This window comes from Melanerpes formicivorus, unplaced genomic scaffold (assembly GCF_026170545.1).
Source record: "Melanerpes formicivorus ecotype bairdi unplaced genomic scaffold, bMelFor1.0.p_v2 SCAF_10, whole genome shotgun sequence".
Taxonomy (NCBI): Eukaryota; Metazoa; Chordata; class Aves; order Piciformes; family Picidae; genus Melanerpes; species Melanerpes formicivorus.
The window spans coordinates 1391730-1419576 of NW_027142362.1; the positions used below are offsets into that span (position 1 = coordinate 1391730).

The 27847-nt window shown below is 42.6% G+C and overlaps 3 protein-coding genes across 7 annotated transcripts in view; 2 read left to right on the forward strand and 1 right to left on the reverse strand.

Annotated features, from left to right (window-relative positions):
• Window positions 1–8692, forward strand: part of IGF1R (insulin like growth factor 1 receptor) — a 182843-nt gene extending 174151 nt beyond the window's left edge. For all 3 annotated transcript variants that reach the window (XM_068143346.1, XM_068143347.1, XM_068143348.1), the window contains exon 21: window positions 3–8692. In XM_068143346.1, coding sequence (XP_067999447.1) covers window positions 3–369 — 367 coding nt within the window. In that variant the 3' untranslated portion in view covers window positions 370–8692. The remainder of the gene's footprint in view (window positions 1–2) is intronic.
• Window positions 8683–27359, reverse strand: PGPEP1L (pyroglutamyl-peptidase I like). Of its 3 annotated transcripts, none has more exons than XM_068143354.1 (6): window positions 27208–27359; window positions 21404–21560; window positions 18768–18820; window positions 12698–12814; window positions 11974–12203; window positions 8683–11017 (listed from the first exon to the last, which is right to left on the reverse strand). In XM_068143354.1, exons 2-6 carry the CDS (start codon window positions 21435–21437, stop codon window positions 10798–10800), a joined length of 654 nt encoding a protein of 217 aa, XP_067999455.1. In that variant the 5' UTR covers window positions 21438–21560; window positions 27208–27359; the 3' UTR covers window positions 8683–10797. The 3 variants fall into 3 exon arrangements, with proteins under 3 accessions (XP_067999455.1, XP_067999453.1, XP_067999454.1); XM_068143352.1 differs by having other exon boundaries at window positions 27185–27359; XM_068143353.1 differs by lacking the exon at window positions 27208–27359 and adding an exon at window positions 26733–26906.
• The window catches only part of FAM169A (family with sequence similarity 169 member A), a 41867-nt gene continuing 39321 nt past the window's right edge, over window positions 25302–27847 (forward strand). Inside the window, exons 1-2 of the mRNA XM_068143351.1 lie at window positions 25302–25360; window positions 25452–25573. Of these exons, the coding sequence (XP_067999452.1) occupies window positions 25317–25360; window positions 25452–25573 (166 nt within the window). The 5' untranslated portion in view covers window positions 25302–25316. The remainder of the gene's footprint in view (window positions 25361–25451; window positions 25574–27847) is intronic.

Genomic DNA, 27847 nt, shown 5'->3' on the forward strand with positions numbered 1-27847 from the left:
AGGTTTGAACTGATGCGCATGTGCTGGCAGTACAATCCCAAAATGAGGCCCTCCTTCCTGGAAATCATCGGTAGCATCAAAGACGAGCTGGATCCAGCATTCAAAGAGGTCTCCTTCTTCTACAGTGAAGAGAACAAGCCTCCAGATACAGAGGAGCTTGACCTGGAGACTGAAAACATGGAGAGCATTCCTTTAGATCCCTCCTCCACCCTCCAACCCACTGACAAGCACTCAGGACACAAAGCTGAGAACGGCCCAGGTGTGGTGGTCCTTCGGGCCAGCTTCGAGGAGAGACAGCCGTACGCACACATGAACGGGGGACGCAAGAATGAGAGGGCCTTACCTTTGCCCCAGTCTTCGGCCTGCTGATCCTTAGATCCAGAATCTCACAGAAACAAAACACAGAGAAACATGTGCATTGGGGGAAGAAAGAAAGAAGATTACAATATATTCAAAAGCCTACTGTACCTCAGTGGATCTTCAGAACTGCCATAGCTGCACTTGGGAGAACCTTTTTTTCAGTAACCGAGTTACCGTATTTTTCTTTTTCAATATGCAAGCAGATGTTTGTTTCGGTAAAGGACTCCATTCATGGGGCACACAGTCGGCCTTCTAAAACTCTAATGTTAACACTCAATAGCAACAGAAAACTTGAGATCTGATGTCTCTCTCTCTCCTCTCCTCTCTCTCTTCTTTCTCTTTCTTTCTGTCTCTCTCTTTGCTTCATAATGGGAAACATATCTGTGTGCAAATTCAACCGTACAGCACTTTTATCAGATCAAAGATATTGCAGGCCAGGTGGCTCCCTGGTACCCTTGCAAGCACCTGCCTGACACTGTAGGTCTTTATAAAAACAAAACAACCGACAAACAAAAGCAAACAAAAACCACACACACACACAAAAATCAAACCTAAAAAAGACTGGATTTTTAAGGTTGCTCTTTAATCTTTCTAGGAACACATAAAAGAACCCAAAAGGGCCATCATTTGCCCAAGGTTGGTACCATTTTCAACGCTGCCAAATTTTGCCAAAAAATAACCACGAATGAACTTTTTCTTTTTTTCTTTTTTTCCTTTTTTTGGTTTGGTTTTTTTGTAGGCATGGAAGGAGCACAGTAATCAGCTGCTCTGTTTAAAAAGAGATCCTGACCAATATGTTCTATTCAACCATACACTGGTCTTTAAAAACAAAAATAACTAAACAAATCCAATTGTCTAGAGCTTTTTTCAAAACTGGACAAAATGTGATTGTTTTTTGTTCTTGTTTTGTTTTTTTCTTGTGATGGAGAAGAAAAAGGGATGGGGTAAAGAACCAGCCCTCCCTCCACCCCTCTCCCCATCCCAATGAATTCTGGACAAAACTGGCAGTGGTGAGCTAACTAAACACGTGCATTTGCTACAAAACAAAAGTCAACCGCATGCCAAAAATGCAACACGAAACTAAGCGGCAGAGATCTCCATGGCTGCAGCCTGCCTTCCTCCACAGGCTTGCAAGGAAAAAACCACCTAGAAACACAAATTGGAGAAGACAAAAAAAGCAGTAACCGGATTCAAGTATATGATGCTTTGTTGACCTTTTCTCTTTATTATTAAGACTTCTCGAAGGGTCTTGCAGTTCTATGTTAGACCATGGATCATTTGCATACACATTGTCTTTTGTGTCACTTTTATAACTTTTTTACGGTTCAGATACTCATCTATATGTCTGTACAGAAAAAAGCTGCTATTTTTTTTGTTCTTTATCTTTGTGGATTTAATCTATGAAAACCTTCAGGTCTGCCCTCCTTCCCTTCCCTCTGACTCCCACAGATTTTCTTATGCTTTGTACTATAGTGTGTAACTTTACTTCCTTCTTCCCAGTAACTGATCCCTTTCATATGATTTGCCATGAACTGTTTAATGCCTTTTTATAAAGACATTTCCTCTTTTTTTTTTTCCCTTTTTTTTTTTTCCTTTTTTTTGTTTTGTTTTCCCATTAGTTGTTTTACAACATCTTGGCTGTATGGGCTACAGGGCTTTGGAGGGGGACATGGAGAAAGAAGGGACACCCCACACAGAAACACTAGCAGTGCTGTGGTGTTTTTAAGCCCCAGTTTTCCTTCCTTCCCACTAACCTCTGCCCAGACAGCATGCGAGTCTCTTACAGTGCAAGGCATGATGCAAACTCAGGTCAGAAAAAAAGGTTAAATATTTAGTACATTCTTGTTCAGTGTTTATATTCATTGTTGTACCAGGGTCCTACCCCTCCCTTCCCTCCCTGCTTATTTTGGTTGTGGCACACATCCACCCACCCATCCCCACACAGACACACACACACACACGGTTTGTTTTTCCCTTGCTGGGTACAACAGCAGACACCAGGCTTTTGGGTCACTAATTTTTAAAGACTATTTTAACCCTTCCACCCTGTGAGAAAGACCTATACCAGTTGCAGCTGGTGATGCCAGGCATTCATAGGGTGGCCGTTGCACACCTGGCTCCAGCAAACCCCAGCTCTTTGCCTTCTTGATGAGGAAGCCCTCGTGGAGGGCACCTTGGGCTGCACTTTGCACCCCTGTTCAAGAAAAAGCCAACAACAAAACCAAAACAACCCCCCACATCAGTTCTGTGGGGCTGGGTGGAAAGCACATAGCTGGGGCCAGTGGCTTGGCCAGCAAACAGTTAAGTGTTGGCAGCTATGGAAACCTGTACAAGTACAAGCTTGTTGCTTAAATCCTAGACCAAACCTCAGAACAAAAGAAAATGAGTAAGCTTGTTTGTTCAGATGCAGAAGCCTTGGTGAAAGGGGAAGGAGGGGGCCATCAGAAAGTCTACAACCAGAGTCGCACCAGTTGCTTGTCTTACCTTAGTCACAGCACCGAAGCCTTTGTTTAGCACTGATCCAACCAAATGATGGCAGTGAAGAGGTGGTTCTGGGATGGAAATGTTTAAACTTTTGAGTAAGAACAAAGAATTAAAGTATACTGATTGCTACTTTTGACTGGAGATGTTAAGAAGTTTGTAGTGCTTTTTGCTTGTGTAGTTTAGGTCCCATTATCTTCTCTTCCCTCTGTTCCATAGTTATTTTTCCCTTTAAAAAATGAAAAAGACAAAAAAGTGAATTAAGAAGGTATTCTATGTAGGAGTTTTTATTTATTTTTGTGATATCAGTTTAAATCACTGTAGAGATGCCCCATAATAAATTTAAATACTGAGGTAAGGGTTTTTGAGTATGACAGGGGGAGAGTTTTTTGATTTTTTTTTCCAAACATTTATCTACCTCACTCTTTTATTTTTTTATATGTGTGTATATAAAAAAGTACATCTCACATTTCTCAGCAGCCAATCAATGCCGTTGATACTGGTAACCTCTCACTCCATATACCACATGCTCTAGGTTCTGGAGGGGAACAGTCACTGCCTGCCACCAAGGGTCACTTCAGAGTATTTGCCTCAATTCCAAGGATTTTCTCTCTTGGGGTTTTTTTTGTTTGTTTTTTGCTCAAATTCACTTCTGAGGAGAAACCCAAGAGTTGTCTGAGTCCGGGGTGTCCATTCTGTAAGGAAACAGGCTGGCTTTTTAAATGTGCTGTCATGGCTGTCCTCAGGTCAGCAACAGAATGCTGTTTAGATGAGGAATTGGCTGGGTGGTTGCATCCAGAGGGTGATGCTCAATGGCTTGAAGTCCAGGTGGAGAGCAGTGACAGTGGTGTCCCTCAGGGGCCAGTACAGAGACCTGTGCTATTTAATATTTTCATCAATGATGTAGGCAGAGGGATGGAGTGCACCATCAGCAAGTGTGCAGATGACACCAAGCTGAGTGGTGGTGTTCACACAGCAGGACAGGATGGCATCCACAGGAACAGGCTTGAGAGGTGGGCCCAGGTGAACCTCATGAGGTTCAATAAGAGCAAGTGCAGGGTCCTGCACCTGGACCAGAACAATCCTCACTGTCAGTACAGGCTGGGGGAGGAGGGGAGAGAAAGCAGCCCTAAGGACAAGGACTTGAGGGTGCTGATGGGTGAGAATCTGGACATGAGGAGACAGTGTGAGCTTGCAGCACAGAAGGCCAACCACAAGCTGCATTGTCAGCAGATCCAGAGAGGTGATTCTGCCGCTTTGCTTTGGTGAGACCTCACCTGGAGTGCTGTGTGCCGGTCTGGAGCCCTCAGTACAGGAAGGACATGGACCTGATGAGGGACGTCAGAATGATCAAGGGGTTGGAGCACCTCTGCTATGAGGACAGGCTGAGGGAGCTGGGGGCATTCAGCCTGGAGAAGAGGAAGCTCTGGGGAGACCCAATAGCAGCCTGCCAGTACCTGAAGAGGGCCTACAAGAAGGATGGGGAGAGTCTGTTTACAAAGGTCTGCAGTGACAGGACAAGGGAGAATGGTTTTAAGCTGGAGAAGAGCTGATTCAGGTGGGATGTTAGGAACAAGTTCTTAATTATGAGGGTAGTGGAACACTGGAACAGGTTGCCCAGGGAGGTGGTTGAGGCCCCTTCCCTGGAAGTATTCAAGGTGAGGCTTGATGAGGCCCTGGGCAACATGATCTAGTGGAGGATGGCCCTGCTGACTGCAGGGAAGGAGGACTGAATGACCTTTGGAGATTCCTTCCAGCCCAGACCATTCTATGCTTCTCTGAGTGGGGACATAGCTGACCTGATAGGAGAACTTCAAATGATGAGCATTTACTGAAATGTTACAGCAATCAATTGTTTACAAAGTTTGAAGGTCCAGAAGAACTACTGAAGGGAGTGGTCTTTCTGTTCATCCTGTAGAATGGGCTAAGTCGTTCCTGCCACATTTTTCTCAGATGCCACAAGCACCAAAAAGACATTTGGCTGAATCAGCACCTAAAAATAAATTGGCTCACACAGCAATAGCATCACTGCCTCCACCGAAAAACAGGGACAAACGTGTCACGGGCTGCCCGACGATACTGCTACATTGAGTTTGCAGCTCAGGATCTTTGCTGCTTCTGTTTGATGAGAGCACTGGTTTTTATTATTATTTGTTTTCAAAACTAACATTGAATTGGTTTATTTTAACGTGCCAGTAAAAATTCAGTTCCCTTTTCTTCCCCGGCTTATATGCTTCATAACTGTGGATTCTGATGGACCAGCCATCAAATTTTAACCGCCCTCTGACAGCGTGTAACTGGTTTACAAGCACACAGGACTAACACGAGCTTGCCATCAACTTGATGTATAATGTTTCTCTTTTTCCGGCTCTTGGCAGCTGTTCCTGCAGGTGTTGGTTGTGGTATCTGAATAATGTGGTGCTTGGCTACTTTGAGCTGTACATGGCCTCTTGAACACACAGCGCTGTGGTTAAGTCCTGCAGAGTTTGTCTTTGGAGGGAACGTTTCTATCCGGTGCCGAGAAACCAGCATAATGTAAAGTTTTTTTACTAGCTTGATTTGGGTTCCTATTTTTTCCTTTATTGGGTTCCAGTGACCTTTTGCTGCAGTGGCTCTTCCCCTCCCTTGCACATATTGATTACCACAACTGGAGATCCTCAGATCTTTCAGCTGGCTAGGAGGGTTTTGTTAAACTGTCCAAGTTATTGGTGGTTACAGTTGTCCATAGGTGGTTTTCAGATGCATTAGGAAGAAACACTAACGATGTAGCACCTGTCATGATAAACATTTCAACAAGCACTCCAGTAGAAGACAGTCACGAGACACCACGTGCGTGATGACAGTCAGCTCTCCTGGACCAAACCACCTTCATGATACCATTGCGTTCTGTGTTTGCAATTCAAGCTTAATTCCCTTTTTTTGTTCTGTTTGTTTCCATAGCTTTTTTTTTTGGTGGTTGTTGTTGTTGTGTTTTGTGCATTTTGAATAGCTTTATTCACATGGGTTTTTCATGCAGACTTCCCTCGGACAGTAAATCGAGTTGTTTGTGCATGTGAACAACTGAGAATGTTGGCTTGATAGAGTCATAATATGGTTTGTAATGTTGTTCTTCTCTGAGACCACTGGCTTGTCTGGTATGGAAAATTTATTTAGAACTTCAGCTGTGTTTGAATAAAGTTAAAGTAACCCAGTTTGTTTATAAATTGAAAACAAAAGCCCACCCAGCCCTGAGAACCAGCATTTTGACAAATGGTACCAAGATGTTCTGATGCAGTAGGATCACAAACTGGTGTCACTGCAGGGAGCAGGCAGCTCTGCTGGTAGTGCTCGGCCACTGTTTTCACCTGACATTCGAAAGCTGCTCGGTGGCCCAGAAGGTGGTTTGGTCCCACAGGAATGGGGCTCCTGTGTAAACAGAAGTGTCAGCTGCCTGGTACTGAATAAGATGTTCTTTTGGGAGAGTGATAAACTGGATGCAGAAGCCGAGCGTGATGGAAAGTGTGAGGCTGGCCTGTGTGCACCAAGTCTTTCTCAGCATGATGCCCTGCTCTTTAAAGCTGGTTCTAAGTGATGTATGATTCTAGGCATGTGCACACTGATGCTTCTGTTGGTCTTTAAAAACAAAGGAAGGAGAGCCCAGTTTGCCCAGGACGACTGGTCACCAGATGGAACTGCTGTCAGGTCCTCTGGGAACTGTTGAGGGGTGTTTAGTACAATCTGAGTCTAAGTGAACAACACTCCTATTGTTGGTATAACTCCATACATATATATCTATATATACATATATATATATGCATATGTATATTTATAATATAGATATATATAAATATTTAAACCCTTTTCATTCCATTAGTAAAAGTAACACTTGTTTCCTGTTATTCTTATTTTGTTTGTCAACTGTGTATTTAATCACTGGGCTGAACAACAGCAGAGGAAAGTGTAAGGGATTCACTCCTTACTAACCAGTGATAAAAGCCAGGTATTGCAACTTAACCCATGAGTAGTTGTGCAGACAAGAATTTAAGAATGATGTGTAGAAACAACACTAGTGGCCGGAGGTGCTGAAGATACAGAACTTTAAATAGATAGAAGGGCTTCAAAGGATGCCTCAGGTTAGAAACTGGTTGCTCAGAGACAGTGAACAGCCTCTGAAATTGAGGGCAGCCAGATGAATCAGACTGGGAAGTGTTTGCGTGGAACACGTGAAAAGCAAGGACGTGGCAGTGGGTATTTACAGAGACACAGGGCTTGGCAGAAGTTAGAGGTAGTTTCCTGAGCATAAAACATGGGACAGCATCAGAGCTCAGGTATCACAATTCTGATCATTGGTACTTGTAAACGAACCTCTGGAGTTTGCAGCTGGAGTGGTACATCCATCACCAGCTGAGTGGTTGTTGCCGTCGGTCTGTGTGAATCGGTCTCAGCTTAGAGCTGCTCTGCTTTGCAAGTACCTTAAGACCATCAGTAGTCGGTGTGCGTGCGTGTGCGTGTGTGCTCATACTTTCCTTTGTGTGCGTTCCGTTGGTTAGCAACCCACTAGCATTTTCAATAGGGCTTTCAAGTCCAGTAGATTACGGGTAGTCAGTTGACGAAGATCTGGTTTACAAGAACTAATTCAATGTTTCATTGCATTTTGTAAGTACCTAGAATAATTTTATAAAATGTTTGTAGTTTATAAATGCCTAAGGTATAATTTAAGGGCACTTTGCTGTGTCTGTGTGTGTGTGTGTGTCTGCGTGTGATCAGGGGGTTTGATGGTACCAGTTTACTAGCTAGCTTTACAATATGCCAAAAAGGATCGCTATCTTGTCCAAGTCATGGCGTGTCCCTCTTCCCTACCCACCCAAGCTTTGTGTCCCAGTATATAGCAAATGAGTAAAGGAGTTGGGGAAATGTTCTGTATCTTCAGTATCCTGGTCTTCCAGAGCCCTCTGGTTGGGGTGGGATCATCTTAACTGGTCATTTCACTTTGCTGTTTAGGGCAGTTAACTTAATGGATTACAAGAACCTCACTGGTCAGGGAAACAGAATGGGTTTTGCTGCTACCCAGTCTCATTTGTGCTGTTCAGTACCTGCTTCACAGTGGCCATGTGGTTTGAAGGATGCAACTGCATAAGAGAAAGAAGGAAGACAGTTTTCACAATGACTATTGAACTATTTGCAGATTTCCCATCCCTTTAAAAGTTTGTGTGCAGCCTCTGAAGACACTGAGCACCAGTTGAAGTCTTGTTGAGATGAGCAAGGCAGGGTCCCTATTTATTTTTATTTAACAATATTAATGATCCCTTCCTTTCCCTTCACTCTGCCCCCACCCTCCCCCCAGATTTGACCAACCACATTGCTAAAGGGTTCTGATGATTTAGATACTGTTAAAAATGAACTCTTCTGTTTTCTGAACCAGTGAGGTTTGAGATTAAATGATTGGCCAGAGTTTGTCTACCTCTGGGACAAAAACAAAACTAGAAAGTGCTAAGGAATGGATGCAGTTGCAAATACAACATTTTCCAATTTTTCTTGTTTCAATTTTTTTAAGAGAAAATTAAACAATAACATGGCCAATTTATTACATAAAAAGACTTGCTGTGTATAAATTATTCCTAAAGAAATTCCTGTGTTTATATTAAAATGAATCAGTAGATTAAAAAAAAAATCAAAATGTTTTTGTATATTCTGTTGTAAGAATTTATTCCTGTTATTGCGATATACTCGGGATTCTTTACATTATGAAAAGAAGAAACTTTGTCTATTTTGAATGGCTGAAGCGAAGGCTCCTTTAGTTTCTCTTACTCTGCTTTTTTCTAGTAGTTTCAGTACTACATGATTTAAGTTAAATAAAAGAATTCTGTATGCATTTGCCTGTTTCTGAATGTGTGGCTCCTTCTGCAAAGTAAGTACAGGTTTGAAAACTCAGGGTCTATCTGCGTTTTTCTTCTGCCCTCTTTGGCTGCATTTCCTTGAGCTACTATGAGGAAATCTTAGCAGAAGTCACTACTGCCTTTATGTTGTGTTGGAACCAAAAGTGTTTTCATCCCCCGACCCTGAGCTCGGGGACCCTTTCTCAATGGGCCTTTGAGTCCTGTTTTGCATTAGGTAGTTCCCTTGAAGGAGGTAAGCATTTTTGTGTATTTCATTATGTGAAGGAAACCTGCGTACTCCCCTCACTGCTGTGCACAGATGGGGCATTCAGCTGCCCAGCAGAGTTACCAGGTTTCTGTAACAGCTGCTGGAAAAGGCAGTGGCACGAAAACTAGAATTACCATGGTGTTTGCAGTTATTTTGACTCTTGTCATTAAAACATTGACTGCTATCACAGAATGTTAGGGGTTGGAAGGGACCTCAAAGGATCATAGAGTCCAAGCCCCCTGCCAAAGCAGGATCACCTAAGGGTAGGTCACACACGAACACATCCACGTGGGTTTTATTTGTCTCTAAAGAAGGAGACTCCACAACCTCTCTGGGTAGCCTGTTTCAGGGCTCCATCGCCTTCACCTTACGTTGACATGGAAGCTCCTCTGCTCCAGCTTGCACCCATTGCCCCTTGTCCTGTCACTGGACATCACTGAGGAGACCCTGTGTCTTTCATCCCACCACTCGCCCTTCATATAGTCTTCTCCAAGCTAAAGAGCTGCTGGCTCCCTCAGCACCAGCAGGACCCATGGATTTATGGATGTTCAGATTGCTTAATTGATCCCTAACTCCATCCTCATCAACCAAGGAAAATTCCTCCTTTATCCTGCCTTGCTCAGGGGCTTCAGGGGCTGCCAGTTGAATCTCACTGGGAAGTGTTTGTGTGGAGACACATGAAAAGCAAGGACATGGCAGTGGGTATTTACAGAGACACGAGCCGACAGTGTGTGCTTGCAGCCCAGAAGGCCAATGGCACCCTAGGCTGCATCAAAAGAAGTGTGGACAGCAGATCCAGAGAAGTGATTCTGCCATTTGACTCAGGTAAGACCTCACCTGGAGTATTGCATCCAGCTCTGGAGCCCTCAGTACAGGAAGGACATGGACCTGATGGAGTGGGGGCTGCAATGCTTCTCCAAGGAGGACGGGTTGAGGGAGCTGGGGTTGTTCAGCCTAGAGAAAAGGCGGCTTTGGGGAGACCTAATAGCAGCCTTCCAGTACCTGAAGGGAGCCTACAAGAAGGATGAAGAGAGACTTTATAAAGGCCTGCAGTGATAGGATGAGGGGTAATGAGAGATTTAGTTTGAATGTTAGGAACGAGTTCTGCACCATGAGGGTGGTGGAACACTGAAAGAGGTTGCCCCGGGAGGTAGTTGAGGCCCCATCCATGGGTTTAACAAGGCCCTGAACAGCCAGATCTAGTGGAAGATGTCCCTGCTTGCTGCAGGGGTGTTGGACTAGATGATCTTTTGAGGTCCCTTCCAACCCAAATTATTCTGTGATTCCAGTTCCTGATGGATTCTGTTCTTTACTTTCTCTTAAGTCACCCTGGGCTCATAGCCTGTTTCTGATGGGGAAACCAGCATTTATGGTAGGTCACTGTAACTGTGACACATGACATCAACAGGATCCCTTTGTGTGCTTCCCCCCATATTTATGTATTTTTCATGTGGGCACTTTGTATGGCTGAACTCTCTTTCTGGACTTGGACAAGAACTGAGGGGAACCTTTGATACACCCATCCAGTGCTGAATGGCCTTACAGCTCTAAGCATCAGTCTTGGTTTAGTAAGGCTTCATTAATGTCTTTCTAACCATCGTAACTAGGGCTAAGCATCTAAAATGTTTTAATTCCAGTTTCACGCTTCTGAAATCTGAAGCACCTTTATCATTGTTAGCAATACAGCCTGCCAATCACTTGGTTTTCCTCTCAAGCTTTTTACACTGAGAGATGCAAATAGTTCTTCAGTTTTGTAAGGAGATTTCACTGAAAATAACACGGAATATCAAGTGCTTTAGGTAGAGGTCTTAAATAATCTTTACATTCCTTCATTTAAGAGGTAATTGTATTTGAAGAACTCCTCATGTTTTTCCCTACGTGATCCATCCTTTGCTGTTCCCCACACTGCTTTAACATTTCTAAGATAATTGTCTGTAATGCTTTTCCTAGAAAGTCTGCTGTTACCGACGTGGATAATGGAGGCACATGGATGAAGGCAGCTCTGCCATTGCCGTAGTACAGAGAGGTGTAGTAGGTGTAATCACAGATGTACCTGCAATATCCAGAGCAAAACAACACCAGAAACCTGGATTCAGAAACAGGCAACTTTGATTAAATGTAAATATTCTCTAAGTAGCCAAACCAGGTCTGGTTTATTAAATTATTAAAACCATATTTGCTTAGTGAATGAAGGAAATGCTGAAGTAAACCAGGTCTCAGAAACAAATATTCCTTTGCTGATTGTTTGGTTTCTCAGACACCCACCCAGAAGGAACTTTAAATTAAAAAAAAATCACAAGATGGGTTCTTTTCTAGGGTGCTGGAAGCTGTGGGAGATGGGAAAGGAAGCACGACCTGCTGGAACAACAACAACCACATAAGACAGTTTTTGGTGCCAGTCACACCATCTCACCACATGGAGAGTTTGGTATTCTCCTTGCCCCCCAACCTTTTAACTTGCAGGTGCCAATCCTGAAATGAAGGGCCAAGATTAGCTCTTTTTTTTTTTTTTTTTAGAACAAGATCATTTACTGTTTTGTTTTCCTTTCAAATGAAGACTTCAGTACTGCTGAAACACATAATGAGATCACAGACATCCTTCCAAAGGTACATCTAATTGCTCTGCTCTTCAGTCTGTATTTACATTTTGTATCCCTCCCAGCTGGGAAAAACAGATTAAAATCTGCTACTAGTCAGTGTTGCTTTCAGACTCTCTTGAAAGCCCAGGTTTACTGGGGCTGTTAATCACAGGGTGTGCTGTGTTGAAACTTGTTTCTTTTGGAATTTACAAATCCATGGAAAAATATCTACTGCCTGGAGTTTTTCATGAAGGCTGCTTTACATAAAATTTAAATTGATCCAGTTTCATACGTGTGCCCCTCTGAAGACTTTGCTTCCAAGTGATTTGGGCTGGAGTAAAGAAGACTCATTGCAAAGATTCTCCAAGGTTACATAAGCTGATTGAGTTACTTCTGCTGTTACTGTGAGACCCCGATACGCAATGTTTACCTTCCTGCATCTCTGGAGAAGATTATATCAATCCCTTCCAGTGAGATGTTTTTCCAGAGAGTCTTCATATTAATTGCAGATTCAATCTTTTCTGGGCCATCTAGTACGCAACAGCCACCTTCTGGGTGAAGCCCACAAACATCCATCTCTTGGTAGCCTTTGTTCTTCCCACACTGCTCAAGGATGATGAGTGCTTTGGCAGATGAAGCCAGCCCAACATGAACAGTAAGCTGTATTTTCCCACCAGAGTGAATAACAGGAAATTAAAAATGAGACCTGTTTTTAAAACACATCATGCAATAGTGCCAGGCAGCATGTGAAATACTAGCTTCAAGGTAGAGAGTCTGGCTGCAGCTTACGCCTAAAGGAAACTTCCGTAAGAAATTGTAAATGCAAACCAAACTGTGCTGTAGGTTGGGTTTGTGGTGTCTTCTCAACTCAGGACTGCAGAGCTGCAGTACCTTGTTAGCAGTTTCTGGTAAGTTATTTTGTTCCCTTTTTTCAGCGTGGAGTTACTCTGGGGAAGTGGCACAGGGTTCAAACAGTGTGCTAATTGCTCCACTATGCAGCTTGAAACCTTTATCACACTTCTAATAGTCACTGTCTAGCTTTGTCTGATGCACAGATTGTGCAATATTCTTACGGAGATCTGTTTGAAAGATCCATTCACAATAATGATACTCATAAATGGAAGGAAACATTGTGTAACTTTCTAATTACTCACCAGTGGCTGAAGAGTTGTCCATATCTTGAAGACTTGCTCTTTTGCTTTCTGGTAAACCACAGGCAGCTGCATGATATGGAGATTGATGTTTTCACCAAGGCCTCTCTTGGACAGTTCCTGTGTTTACAGTAAAAAAACACCATGTAAGATCATTGGATTTCTAAGACTGTGGCAAAGAAATCAGGCTGTCCCAGCTTCAAGAGCCATGTAGTGCTGTCTAAGCCCATGATTCCTCACCACTGGTCTGCAGTATGATCAATTTGTGATGCCTTCTCCTTTTTAGCTGGAAGAGACAAAAAAAGTGCTAAACAATTTCCTAACATCATATCCATGTGGAGACATCATGTTTCCAAAGGGATGTTCAGTCTCCATTGAGTAGGAGAGGTTGTTGTTTAGGGACTGCTCCATAGGGAACCATGAAATACAGCATCTCAGAACAAGTCCATGCTTGAATGCACTTAAGCAGACTTTGCTAGAGGTAAGTACTATTCCTCTGAATGATCTAGGAGATAAACCTGCACTATGAAGAGGAACAAATGAAGGAGAATTTGCATTAGCTGTCCACTCAAGTGACATGATCTGCTGTCTTGAACTGGTTCATGTGAGCTCTGCAAGAGGTGACTGTCAACATGAGGAATGTCTCTTTTTGAAGGCATTTAATTTCTTTTGTGTTTGGTTTTGTTTGTTTGTTTGTTTGTTTTCTTCTTGGTGTAGAATATGCTTTTCTAGTAAAAGGAAATGTCACTTACTGGGAAGTTGCTTCTGTGTCATTTATGTAGAGTTGAATTTCCACATGGGACCTTTTCCCAAAGGAAACAAAAAGGATGCCCAGAATTGAGGTGAAAGAAACAAAGACACCCTTCAAAGCAGCAGATTGGCCAGATGGTTGGAAGATGGGCTGGAGAATAAATGTCGTGTAGAAGGGATTCAAAATTATTTTGTCAGTGGAACAGCACTAAGAAACAAGGCATAAGCCTCTTAAGTGGAAGGTAGGCAGTTGCAATGGCAAGATGCAGAAGAGGTAGAAAGCTGTTGATAGAAAATACAGTAGTGGTTGAAAATGCCTGTTGCATTTGAGTAGACCACTACTAGAATAGGGTAGAGATGAGGTTTCCAAGGGAAGCAGCAGCAGAAGGTATCTGATTAGCCCAAGAAACCTGTAATTTTTTTTGTTAAAGCTCATTGTCTTCTCAAGTTCTCCTTTCTCACTGAGGATACTTGTGCAGATGAGGCTCACAGTTCTGTGCCATGCTAACTGGGAAATGTGCCCTTCAGCATTGGCTTCCTATATAAACTGTTCCCATTTTCTTGTCAGCGGAAACATTGATTAGCCGTGCTCGATAAACTATTTGACACAAGCAAGGAAACAATGCCTGTAGGGAAGTAAACACATTTAGAGAACAGTTCCAGCCTTTTTTCCTCTGGGCACTGACAGTCTTTGAGAGACCATTGCATCATCTTGCAAAAGAATGCTGGACTGTGTCTTGGCTTCCAAGAGAGAAAAGCCCAGCTGGCTCACAATTAGCATTTTCTTTTCTAAAGCATCTTTAACATTTAATGAGATTCTTCCTTTCGAACTAGAAGGATCAGAGGGCTTGACTGCCCAGAACTTTAGTACAGAATGTGGATACCCTCAGTAAGTTGTTAGGCTGTTCTCGTGTGTTCTCTGGAGTGACAGTTCTGTTGTCACTGTCTGTCATGGAGTATTTTTGTGCAGGACAAAACCAGAATCTGGCCAGTAGTAAAGGGCTGAGAACGTGTGTCAAAGGAAGATAGTTCATTATGTCCTAAGTGATTTCAGCATGTTATCAATAATATGTGTTGCTTTGTTGTCTAAGAATCCTAACCATGGGTTCATATCCCACTGGACCAGATGTTGTGCAACCATGGAAAAACAGCATAAAAAAAAAAGGGTGTTACTTGCCTCAGTCTTAACCAAAACCATTTTTGCATTTAAGGTGAGAGACTGAAGATGGTTAGAGGAGGATGACAGCCTTTGGGAACTGGAGGGGTTTTCTTGTTTGGTTATTTGCTGGGTATTTTTGTGTGTTTTATTTTTAATCCTGCAGAAATCTCTTTAGAGCTTTAGGGATGTAAGAAAGTTCTGGAACAGGAATTAAGGCAGTAAATAGCAATGTCTTTTTACTTTCACAGATGATGAAACTAAAGCAGAGAGGGAGAGAGACAGATTGAATGACAAATTTGCACAGACTTGAATGGTCAGTGGCAGGATGAAAAACTCCACCCAGAGATCTGATCCTCATCACCTGATGAGAAAACCTAGTTCCCAAAAGCAGTTGGAAAGTGACCTTTCACTTTCTTTTCACTAACAGTTTAATTACTATGTCTGTTGTCACTCAACTTACATATGCCCCCCATTAACTGGGGACTTTGACCCTGGTGGTAGACTGCCTTGATAAGTTATTAAGCTGCCAAGCCCCAGACAGGGTGTCTTCTGGAGAAGACACAGAAACAGGGTCAGATCAAGAGTTCTTGGGTGGGACCATCAATCTGTAATATGGAATAAATAATTCAGGGGATCTGGGATTCTGAGGGTCCCATGTGGTGCTGAAGAACTAACACATCATGGAAACTGATTGTGACCTGTCAGCAAACACGAGGTAAATGCTTGGTGGTGGTTTCCTTTAGAGAGAATGTCCTGCGCTTCCAGAGTTAAGTGCTGCTGGTGGAGCTTTTGTGTGTATTTTAGGAGGGTGTTTCAGGTGAATGGAGTTATGAGAACCATGAAAAACTTAGTGAGACAGGTTTCTAAAAGAGAAGCTGTCTTTCTAGTGCTAGACAAGCATGTTGGGCCATGTGACAGTGTCTATAAAAGCTTTGAAGCTTTTCTCAATGACCCTGAATTGACAGGTTCACCTGTATTTTCAGATCCATTTGACTGTCCTTTTCCCTGAACACTCAAGCTGTACTTGCTGAGGAATGAGAACTTCATGGATGTAATTGCTGATGAATGCCTTGTGCGTGAGTCCTCCTGTGCTGTGATGAGAACTTGTCCAAACAGCAGGGTGCTGCTCACATTCTTGGGAAATTATTTTTTGATATTACAAATCAGGCAACACAGGGCCATGCACTGCTGCATAGTATCAATAAGAAATGCAAGAATCCAGAACAAAAGCTCTCTATGAACCAGCAAAAATAGAGATTTGAAAAGTTTCATTAATGTTTACCAGCCAATTCCTGGAGATTTCAGAAAATGACAATGGACTTACTCACCAAAAAATGGCAGTGAATAGTTAATTTGAAAGAGAAATAACATCACACATCCATTTTTCTGAGTGCTCAATGAAGGCATGGAAGGGATGCAAGTACTGGAATGGGTTGTGTGCTCACTGGATCAATCTCAGATCCTCCCTATGGCAAGAGGAGAGGTACAGGAAAACAGCCGATCCCATCGGCACAGCAGAGTGCAGCAGCATCTTACAGAGGAGCTGCTAAGAGGGATTGTAAGGAAGCAGTTGTGTGTAAGAACAAGTACTGCTCACAGAATGAAGCCACTGCTCTGTGGCAAAGAATTAACTTCAAAAAAGCATGAAGAGTGAGGCTCTGCTTTGAGAATCAGGACTGTGGAACTCCTGTTGTTTGTCTTTTTATGGGATTTTTGATGCGTTCAGACCCTTCTGGGATGTGACCATGTATCAGTGTTAAAACACCACTGAGGGTACTTTTGCATCCAGGCTTTGGCTAAGAACCTGGTTCATTCTGAGGCAGTAATTAGGATGGCTCTGAATAATGCTAGAAAGGCATTAAACCTGCGCAATCATGTTTGAACAGCTCTGGCTGCTCAAAACTTTCCTGATGATGAGTTTGAGCATACTTTGGCTTGGCTCTCAGAAAAGAGACTCAGCAGGAGGGCTTTATGTCACTTCAGTGATCCATGCAGGAGCCCCAAGCCAAGCCAAGATTACTTCCAGATGTAAATACTAAATTTTGCTATCTTTAATATATGTGCATGAGCTTGCAGAAGACCATAGGGCTAGTCTGGTGAACAAGGCCAATGGAACAATATCACGAGACTGCTATTTAGTGTGGAGAAGCCTATCAAAATCCAAAGTACTTCCAGATTTACAGCAAATTTCTCTGGATTGCCTGGATTAACCACCTTCACCAGAGAACAGGAAACCAAAGCAGCATCCCCAGCGTGATTACAAATTAATACCACATCAGGGGAAGATGGGTTTGTTCTTTACAGGGAAGGACTGATATCTGCTTCATTATGGAATGCTGTATCCCTTGTTATATAACTTCCCAGTGTAGCCAGCACATGGTGTTTCACAGCAAACTCATCTCATCGGTGTCTTCTCACTTCAGGCTGTTTTGCTTGCAGATAAAAAACATGTTTTATTTTCAGCCAGAAGAAGATGATCTTGCACCCAAAATTAGAACCAATAGGAATCAGGAAATAATGAGCAAGAACATTGTGAACAGACAAATATTTGTGGTTTAGGGTACATGTCAAGTTGGAGTTAAGGTAATTTATGAGTCTCATGTGCAGGTATCACAGAAGTATTTTTGCTCCTCGTTAGCCTGCGGGGCTAACATCCCTCGTGACTTGGAGTGGGTAATACATTTAGTCTACTAAGTACCAAGCTGCACTCGGTGTTCTTCGGCTTGTTAACAATGCTAGAATAGATGATGTGCAGGGGTTGGTGGTGTTGCTATAGCTTTGGGCTTTGAAAAAAAAGGACCAGCTCCTTGTTTTTCAGACTTGGCCTGACTGTACTTCATTTTCAACACAGATCTTCACTACCTCTCACCAAAACTTGTCATGGGGTTGTAGTCATGAAGTCATCATCTTCCTTTCACTATAAATGCTTTCTTACAACCACCTTTCTCATTTCAGTGTCCAGAAGAATGAAAATATTTGTGGGCTTATTTTTTATCTCCATAATCTAACATAGCAACCTGAGTTTTTTATATGTTATGCTTTCCATTTTTACCATTATTTTCTGTCATTCCTAGTAGATATTGGACCAGTTTTTCTATTCAGTTTTACTATCTTGAATGGTCCCAAACTAGTTTCCAGTTTCATTGTGTAAACCTTCTTTGTAACTCGGACTTGCTAAGAACTTGTGTGGAAGACCCTCTCAAAATAACTCTGTTCACAAGTACGTTGTAAGAGTAACTGAGCTCAAGAAGGGCTGTTGTGCTAGAGAGGAGGAATGAACCTTGCACACAACTTGTACACAGACTGAGCAAACTCTGCAGCCATTCCTTCTGTTTGACTGTGTATATAGTGACATTTCACCCTTTACACTGAGATAGAGTCCTGAAGCACCAAACTAGTAAATGATTTAATTGTAGCAGACATTCTTTTGCGTACAGTTGTGGGGGTGCTTATTTTGTAAGATATATTTAAAGACAGAAGTTATGTCATTGGTAAAACTTAAGATTATATTTTAAAAAATAGTAATTCTGTTAAAAAAAAAAAAAAAAATCTGTGGATAGTTTTGGTGTGTTCCAAGAAATGTGAGTTCACACAAACTAACTTAAAAGAACCATCTTAGCAGAAAAGTTCCTGCTGAAAGCCAGGTATACAAACCATGTCTTTGTATCACCCAGCTAAACTTGTTCTAACACACCTATTTAGGAAATAATCAGGAATCAAGGCTCTGTCTTACACCTGTTACTAGTAGTCGAGGTGTAGGGGGAAAAGGGGAAGGAGAAATCTGAATTACTTTCTTTGCAATATAACTGTAGACTTCACTGTCATGTGAAAGTGGAAGCCAAAGCTGAAATGTGAAGACAGACTCAGAATTGGCATGCTTTGGAGTTTGTGTTCCTGAAGAAGTCTATAACAGCTCAGTAAGCTACACCTCACACAGACATGACAAAATGAGCTGTGGCATGAGATGGTCTGTTTACTGAAGACAGAGATAACCTGTACCATATGCACTAGTTGCAGAGAAGGCACCATAGGTGAAAAATACCCTTTTTAAAATCAAGAATAATATTTTTTAAAGGGCTTAAATATCACAATGGAAAGCCTGAAAACACTTTGTGCCAGTATCTCCACAAATTAAACCACCTCTAACCCTTTTTTCATTCTTACCTTCACTGCTTCCCAGCTGGAATTAACCAGATACTGTCTAAAGGGGCCAAAACCTGAAGAGAAAGAAAGGTGTAGACAGGTATGCACAGACATATTTATTCTTTATCTTCACATTTTTGGTTATGGAGGTTGAGAATTTTAAGATAAGGATTTAGCCTTTATCACACTTAAGGGAAAAGTATTTTCATGTTGTACATGCACTGCCATAAGAACTAATCCTGCACTCTTGATTCATGCTGCAACTCACTTACAAGATAACTTTAACGGAAGCTGGTAAATGTACTGGAGCCAAGAGGACAGATCATGTAAATAATGATTTGGGGCAAGAATCATCATCCATAGAAATACCATGACTAAAAGCCCTGGTGTTAAATACTCCCAGGTTGCAGTCAATGTACCATTCTTTCCATTAGAGATCATGAAAAGATGTGTATTTGTTGAAAATGCTTGAAAGAGTAGAATTTTGTATCACCTGTATTTATTTTATTTCTTTTAATTCTCAAATAATGGAAGCTTAAGTTGTCTGTCAGGGAAGATGTGCTCTGTGTGGTGCTGGGCTAAAGCTCTTCCTTCACTTTTTCCCCACAGGAGAAAGAGAGGAGGAAAGGGAAAGGGCTCATTGAATCCAAAGTACTAAATTTCATTTTCTGCATTTGGTTTTTGGTCAAAGACCCTTTTTAAACAACAAGGAAACACTCTCCTTCTGAGCCAGATGGGCCTTTTGTCATGAAAAAGTTTCATGGAAAACTCCCACTATCTTTATTGATCTCAAATACTGTTCTTAATCCAGACTGTTGCCATGTCTTAGATACTGGGTGGCACGAAAACAAGTTTGTGAAATGGTTTTAATGCTCTACCTTTTAAATACTTTAAAACCCTTAAATGTATAATATAACACTTAACAGCATACAATTGCTAGTTTGCACAGTGAAAAGCACTTGTATGTGGGGACAATTAAACCTAAATGCAGATTTATGACAGGTAATTAATGCTAGACTTCAAGCATTTCTTAATGTGTTAACACTTCATAAGTGTTTAATCTTTTTAATATCATGAAAAGCCTGGTGGTGCTAATATTTTTGACAATGTTTTCCCCAGGTTTAAGTTTGTATTATGGGGAGAAAACAAGGGGAACAGTACTTAACTACATTAAAAGGGAATATAAAACCTCACGAGTCCCGCTCTGCTTTCAGAACAAAACCAGGGTGACTCCTACTCCATTTTGAAACTGGAGTTGCTGTGTATGTTTGTTTACCTGTGTGTGCAGAACTGTAGAATTACAATGAAGTTATTCAGTAGCTCACAGTGAAGTACATGCACCTCAGTGGTGCCCATAAGACACTACCTCAGGAAGAAATTGTTCTGTGAAAATAAATGACTAAATGTAAAAGAGATTTACAGTATTGAAATACCTGCAGTAACTTGCAGAGCTAACTGGCTGAATATTATTAAGCACTACATAATAAAATGGGCCCACTGCCAGTGGGTTTATATTATGAGCAGGTGAAAATGTGACAGAGGCATGCTGTGAGAATCTGTAATATCTTAAAGATGCACCTATATCTTTAATGGGACACAGCAGTCTAAAACTGTTGGAACAAGTAGATTTCTGCACCTAAATGGCTGTCTAAGGAGAGGAAAAATAGGGTGCTAAGAAATGTTGCCCATTAAGGGTATGTGCCATAAATATCATAGGAAAGAAACAGATTGTCAGCCTTTTGTTAGGTTAGCAAAACCTCTTGCTCTGTTCTGCACTCCTATTCAGCTCAACTGCAGTTCTGTCTAGAGCAAGCCCAACTAGTTCTGTCCATCTCACAGCTATTAAAAGAAAAAAAACCAGTGTTTAATTGAAAACAGCAAGATGCAAATCTCTTTGAAGTAGCTTCACCCTCATTCTTCTGTCCTCAGATGACCTGCAGTGGAGAATTATCCAACAACTCGCATGTCAAGATATGTGTAATGATTGCCTTCAGATGAGCCAGTGGCAAAAAGAGCAGTCACAAGTAGAAGTATTCCTTAAGAGATTTAACCTTCTAAAGCTCAGGAGTCTCTAGCTGGTGGTTCTGACACTGTATTCAGCAGTAGATTTAGCCAGCAAGAGAAACTCCAAATTTGGTCCTTCGTACTGCATGTTCAGGCATGCTCCTTTGGTATGTTCAAATTGAATGGTCTAGGTGAGCAGTGATGAGGCAGCATCTCCTGTTTAAACCTGCCTTACCTTGCCATGAAACTGAGACCCTGAGACTTGTCATGTGTTGCTCTAATTTTGGACACTGACTGTGACATTGTGATGCAACCTGGTTTTCTTGCTTCAGAGCTCCTTTTGGGTAAGCTTTATCTAATACTAGCCTGCACTGCCTTGAGCTATGTGGTTTGGATCAGAGAGAATGTCAACAAAGATTAAAACATAGAGAGAATGAACAACAAACCAAACTGGATGGCAGTAAAGAGGGCAGACAGCAGTCTGTTTCCTCTGACATTCATCTGATTTTTCTTAAGAAGGCACAGCAGCAAGTTATTTTCCATTTGGAATTGTTAGTATGACCATTTGCTACTGGTTTTCCCTCCAGGGAACTCTTTGTGAGCATGTGTGCATACCATTTCTAGCTAAAAGAAGATGAAAATCAAAATCTTACCAGTAACAACCACAGTGCTGGAATTTGAATCCATAAAAATCTATGTTCCAGAAGGTGAAATCTTGCTATCTTTCAGTTCCAACCAGTATTACAATTCTTGTATCTGTAGCAGGCTTCTTCACTGGGGGCACCTTTTTTCCTTCAAAATGTGATGTGCCTGGATTCACATGACAGAGATGATTTGTGATTCATTTAACTTTCAGAGCAGAAATTGTTATGTCTCTGTATCAAAGATAGAAGGCTGACTGACTGGCTGCCTGTCTGGAACTGCCCAAACTTCTTACCCTTTCTTCAGGCATGTAATAGTATTTAGGAAGAACAGGTAAAGCTTAAAGAAACTTCTTGCAAAATATCTAGCAATATTTTGCATCATAAACCTGTTTACGTAGAAGTAAACAGAAAATTAACTGAATCATGGTTTTCCCTATCTCTGTGGACGTTCTATTTTTAGCACAGTGTAATTCACTTTAATCATGAGGAATGACTTAGCTACTTTTGGTTTTCCAGATCTGTCCATTTCCACTGTTCTTGGACTTTTTCTCACTGACTTAAAAAACTCAGTGGTAATTTTGTGCTGGGCTAACTGTTTACTCAGGGGTAACATAGCAGTTACCTGATGTACTAATCTTTATCTTAAGTTCTTTGTAAAAGTATCCAAGCACCCTCCACTTTAAAACCAAACACCAGCAGGAAAATGTGTGCATTTGCTAACCTAAAACATTTACACAGTGATATCCTTGAATAAGCAGCATGTTAAAAAAAATTTCACTCCAACTTGCAAGGTCAAAGGGACTCTAGACACTGGGTTATAGCTTGCTGAAGCTGGTGAGTTCAATAGCTGGTCTGTCTTCATTAAACTGAAGCATGAGAACCAGCAGGGGGGCCCTGAAATCAAAACATATGCACGTTGTCACCGCCCAAAACAAAAGCATATGAAAGTTCTCCTGAGAATTGTAACTATGTGGGCAGAGGGTTTTTCTGGGTCTTGTTTTGAGTAGGAAGTGTATGTGTGTGTGTGAGGGGAGAAATATGCTAAGAATAGAAAGCCACTATATAATCTCAAGAGACCTGGTGATTGTGAGACCTTAGGGGGAAAAAAAAACCTCTGACGAAATCTCTTGGATCAGGTGGTGGCTGGATGAGGTTGGGAGCAATGGCCTGTGTCTGTCATTTAAATCCTTCTGTGCTAAAACACAAAGAAATTTGTGGTTGGGGTTTTTTTGTTTATTTGTTTAATGAAAAGACCCTGACTCCACCATCCATTTCTTCTCCTGACTAATACAACTAATTTTTGCTAGCTCCTGAAGGAGCAGATAGTACAGTAAGTGCAGAACCCTCTGCAGCCTTCAGTAGGGCAAATTCTGCCACTGATGTCAGTGAATTACATCTAAAATTCTGTGCCAGTTAAGATTTTGTAGTTATTCATTTTTCTGTGTGACCCATCAGTAAAACTCCTATGATACTGGACAATGACATAGCAGCCTTCTCATAGTTATTTCCAGTTTGGACTCTGTTGAACAAGGTGCTCTAATGAACAACATATGCAAAGACTAATGCAAGATTTAAGATCTATATTTGCTTAATTTTTTACATGAGAAATGATGGTGTTTGTTTGGGACATTATAGCTGCTTCACAGATAAATATATGAAGCATATTGTTTGAATAAAATACTAGGTATTTTATTAGGTATTCATGCATATTGTAGATCTAAGTGCTAGATCCATGCCATCTGAAACAAATATTTGGACTGTAGCACTAGTTTTGAAAGTTTTCACCACTGGCAAAAGAGCAGAAAAATACAGATAAAAGAAGATTGTTTCACTACTCTTTTATGAAGGAGCTGATAGAAATGGAGGGCATGGGAAACATTCCAAAACGCTTTTTAATGACTGACTAGGTATTGTCTTCAGCAGGTGAGCCCCTTTCCATAAGCAGAGGTTTGCTGATGCGACAGTAAAGATTCCAAGACTTTCCCAGAATTGTTATATGCTTGTGCAAGTGCAGGTGGTTTGAGTAAACCAGAAATTTGACAGAGGGCATGGAAATTAATGACTTTTTTTGCACTGATTTAACTGATTATTTCTGTTCCCAAGTTTTACGTGTATGGTATTCAACTTGGAGGAATAACACACACATTGCAGGTGTGTTACATTTTTGCAACAAGCAAAAGGGATATGGTAATAAAGGATATGGTAGTTCAAGAAAGAGGGAAAAAAAAAAAATCTTCCAGCTAGGCCTAAATTCTGAAACCTTTTACTTCCTCTAACAATTCTTTAGCTGAAGTCAAAATTAATTCTGGCATTTTTGTGATGGTATGGTTGTGGCTTTAGTATTAGCACTCTCACGTGCGTGTGTGCCCATAACAATAGATACTCAAGTCACTGAATATTTGAGGTCTGTGTAAACTAATCTCCCCATCCATAATTAAGAAACCCAGCCCTGGACAGTTGAAGGCAAGTCACAGACACGGCTGACTCAGTTAAACACCAGTTGCTTTGCATCTTGCTATACACAAATGTGATTGGCAGGGCAGTCATCTTGAGGTAAAGAAGAAATGGTAACAACTCAGCTGTGGAAGTCCTGGTTATCACCTTGAATGTTTTTCTGTACAGTTCTCTGATACATTTTAAAATTGTTTGAACTGCTGAGAAAGAGAAAAATACATTTTCTGACCACAATGCAGAACTGCCAGAGCACTGCTTGAATAGCTTCTTAGTACTGACAGTAACAAGAACAGAATATGGCCTTCATTTAGAAATGGCTCTTTAATGTTTATCTTCTCTATTATTACTTACATATAGATTTTTTATTTCTTGTTATTGGCAGGCACTGACCAATGTTTTAAACTGTTAAGCAAAAGTGTTTAATATATTCCGATTTTTATCTCAGCTGTTCAACATTTAATGAGAGGAGGGAGAAATCAAGCTGTTATGCTATTTAACATTTAACTGTAATGGGATTTTAAGTAGAAAATTCAGGATCTAACACTATATTTCTTTTCCATTCTAATAAAAATAAATGATCTCCAGGAAAGACCAAAGCTAGTCTTTAGGTAGATGGAATGCAATGTCACAGAAAGAGAGGAGACAAACATTCCAGTGTAAAGTTCACTGTTCCCTCTGGACCAATGCCTCTTCTGTAACGAACTCCATTGAAATGGTAAATGGAAAAATGTTACAGCAGTTTAGCTTACCATTTTGGGGGGTCAGAAAGTATTCTGTATTTTATGTTGCCTTATTTATATTAGTTCTTCTGCAATTTATACCATCATTGTATAACAATGCTTAGCAATAATGGGGGTAAAAATTGAAATTGTATATCATTTAAATGGAGCCAAGCTGATGGGTGGCTGTTATTATTTCAGCTCTGGTTGTCTTGCAGTATTAGCAGTACAGTGCTGTGTGGGGACAGATTTTTGATACTTTATTTTCAACTGTTTATAATCAAAACAGGTAGAAAGAATGCAAACAGGAGAGCATGCAACTCAGGATCAATGGGTTGCTTTTGTTCAGGTGTAATTTACCGTGCACAAACAGGCTCCACAAGCCAAAGTCACACAATGTAAGCAATTATATATCACCTAATATGCAAAATAGATAGCTAGGACTAACAGATTACTAGGCCAAACAGTAACATGCTTACCACTCCTGATAAGAAAACTGGTGAGTCTTAGTTGGCCAGGAAGTTTCCATTATGCTGGGGAAAGTTGCTCTGTGCCATTTGTTAGCACGAGCTGATCCTTGGCATTACTGAATTATCTTCCCAGTTTCTATTTTTTCTTTCCTTCTGTACCTTTTATCTTAATTCTTTCACCATCTAACTACTCTTATCCCAACAACAGCACTTCTTGTCTTCCATGGCTTTAGCTCATGTACTTTCTCACAGCTTAACAATTTTCTCAGTAAAACCCAGATGATGTTACATAGCAATGCTGCATCAAACGAGGCCTGGCACAGGTGAGGGTGATAGAGGGAGTGGGGGGGAGATACAAAGCTTCAAGCGATCATGAGACATCCACCAGTCTAAGAAAATACAAATCTACTTCAGGGTGTGTTTTGAACCTTTTGAAAGAAGGAGCAACCCTCTGGGATATTTGAACTCCGTGCTGCCAGTGCAGTACCGAACTAACCTGAAGCGCTCGAGTGTTCCTGGATGGCCCAAGCGCAAGGGTAAGTTTCTTTCTCTGCAAATGTAACTGTTATTTCCATGAACTTTTCACCTCTGACTTGATACTTGTATCTGCTATTGTAGTATTAATTGAGGGATCATACACTTGGGGTAAGAAGGTTCCAGGAGTCAAACACCTGCCTTCTGCTCATTTTGAAAACCGGGTGCTTGTTTTCATCTCTGTACCTTAGTTTTACGATTTGCAATAACGAACTGCAGGTTTCTCTCCCGGGTGTTTTTAAAAGCCTCCTTCACATTGACAATGCTCACTATTGTATGTGGCTGAAGAATGCTATAAAAAGGTCGGGTTTGTACTTGTTTTCCCTCGCAAACCTTCTGCCTCTGCCGTCCAAGGTTAAAAAATCTGGAGCTCGCTTTACGGTTTGTGGTTCTGTGCCTTTCAAATGAAGAAGCTGGCACTTGCGTTGGGAGTTGGACACCTTTAGTGCAGCCCCTGGCTGGCACTTGCGTTGGGAGTTGGACACGTTCAGTGCAGCCCCTGGCTGGCACTTGCGTTGGGAGTTGGACACCTTTAGTGCAGCCCCTGGCTGGCACTTGCGTTGGGAGTTGGACACCTTTAGTGCAGCCCCTGGCTGGCACTTGCGTTGGGAGTTGGACACCTTTAGTGCAGCCCCTGGCTGGCACTTGCGTTGGGAGTTGGACACGTTCAGTGCAGCCCCTGGCTGGCACTTGCGTTGGGAGTTGGACACGTTCAGTGCAGCCCCTGGCTGGCACTTGCCGCCCGCCGGCCGCTGATGGCGGAGGTCGAGGGCTGCCCGCTCCGCCCGCGGCTGCTCTGCTGGGAGTTTGCAGCTAGCTTCCCCAAGCCTCTCCCGCCTTGGCTCCTACACAAACTTCGCCAGACTGTTTACTGTCACCTCCCCCGTCCTTTTGTTTCCCCAGACAGCCCACAACCGCCATCCCCGCCTTTCCTGCCAGCCGAACCCCAGCCCACTCGGCAGCTGCTCCCCGCCCCTCATGGGCCCGCCCTCCGCGGCTGCCCGAGGCGGGACCGGGCCGCACCGCCACCCGCTCCGGGGCGGGGGCAGCCCGCCTCAGAGGAAGTGATGGAGGCCGAGGGAGGAGGAAGAGCCGCCGCCGGTAAGAGGGGAGGAAGAGCGCTAGGGAGCTCCCCCGCGGCCTGGTCTCCTTCGTCCCTACCTCGTCTTTCCCCTTATGGCGGCCGTCCCGCTCGCTTCTCCTGCCTCCCGTTCCTGCCCTCGTGCCGGGCCGGCTGCCCACCCGCAGAGGCTGGGCGGTGGTGCCTGGCTGCCGCACCGCCCGCCCGGGCCGTCCTGTGTGGGGGCACCGCCGGCGCCAGCTCGCGCCTCCTGCGAGGCGCCAGCTCGCGCCTCCTGCGAGGAGCCCGCGGCGCGAAATGGCGGGCTTCCCGCGCGCGGGCTGTCTGGGAGCGGCCACAGCGCCGTGAAACACTCGGCCTTCCTGGGAAAACTTCGCTTGGTCACCTGCGGTCATGAGCGGAGGAAGCCCGGCTCTTGGCCCTGCTGTCACAGGACCGCTTGAGGGAGGAGGTCACCAGCACACTGTACAAAGCGAAGTAACCCTCTGCTACAGGGTTTTTTGCCCTTTCCTCAGGCGTACAGGGAACTTGCCTAGGTTTTAGGTTAGTCCAAACCTGTTCTGAATCAGAGAGGAGCTGGCCTGATGATTTCTATCCGCTTTAGTTCCACACGTGGTGCCGGTGACAGGCTCGTCTCCAGGCTGTGCTTGGTCTCGGCACAGGTGCCCGAGTTGAGAGCTTTAATGTCTGAGCACTTGAGACCTGTGGAAGAGCAGAGGGAGTGTTGCGTAAGAAAAAAGTCTACGTTTGTAAGGCCAGATCTCAGGCAGCGTCAGTAAGTGCTTACCCACACGGAGCAAAAGCGTGGTTTGACAAAAGCAGCATGGTTCAACGGGGACAAAGGGAGCAATAAACATGGTGCTTCTTGATCACAGATCAATAATTGGATTATTTTGGTGTGGAGATGAGATGCAAAAGGCTTTGTATGCTGCAAACTATTTACCCTTTCCTCAAATGTATTCAGTAAAAAATGTTACCTGCTGGCCCCAAGCTGACTGTGAAACAAAAAATACCAACACACCTGGCTTCCAATGATGAGTTGGTTGTTAATTTTTGTTTGGGGGGGGTGGCAAAGGCGGGGCAGGAAAAAGCATCTAAATCCTCATTTTCTTTCAGCAGGAGTTAATTGTTTGTGATGGTAGGCAAAGAGCTGCTTTGCCTAGCAGAGGTCAATAGAGACTACTTAGCTACTCAG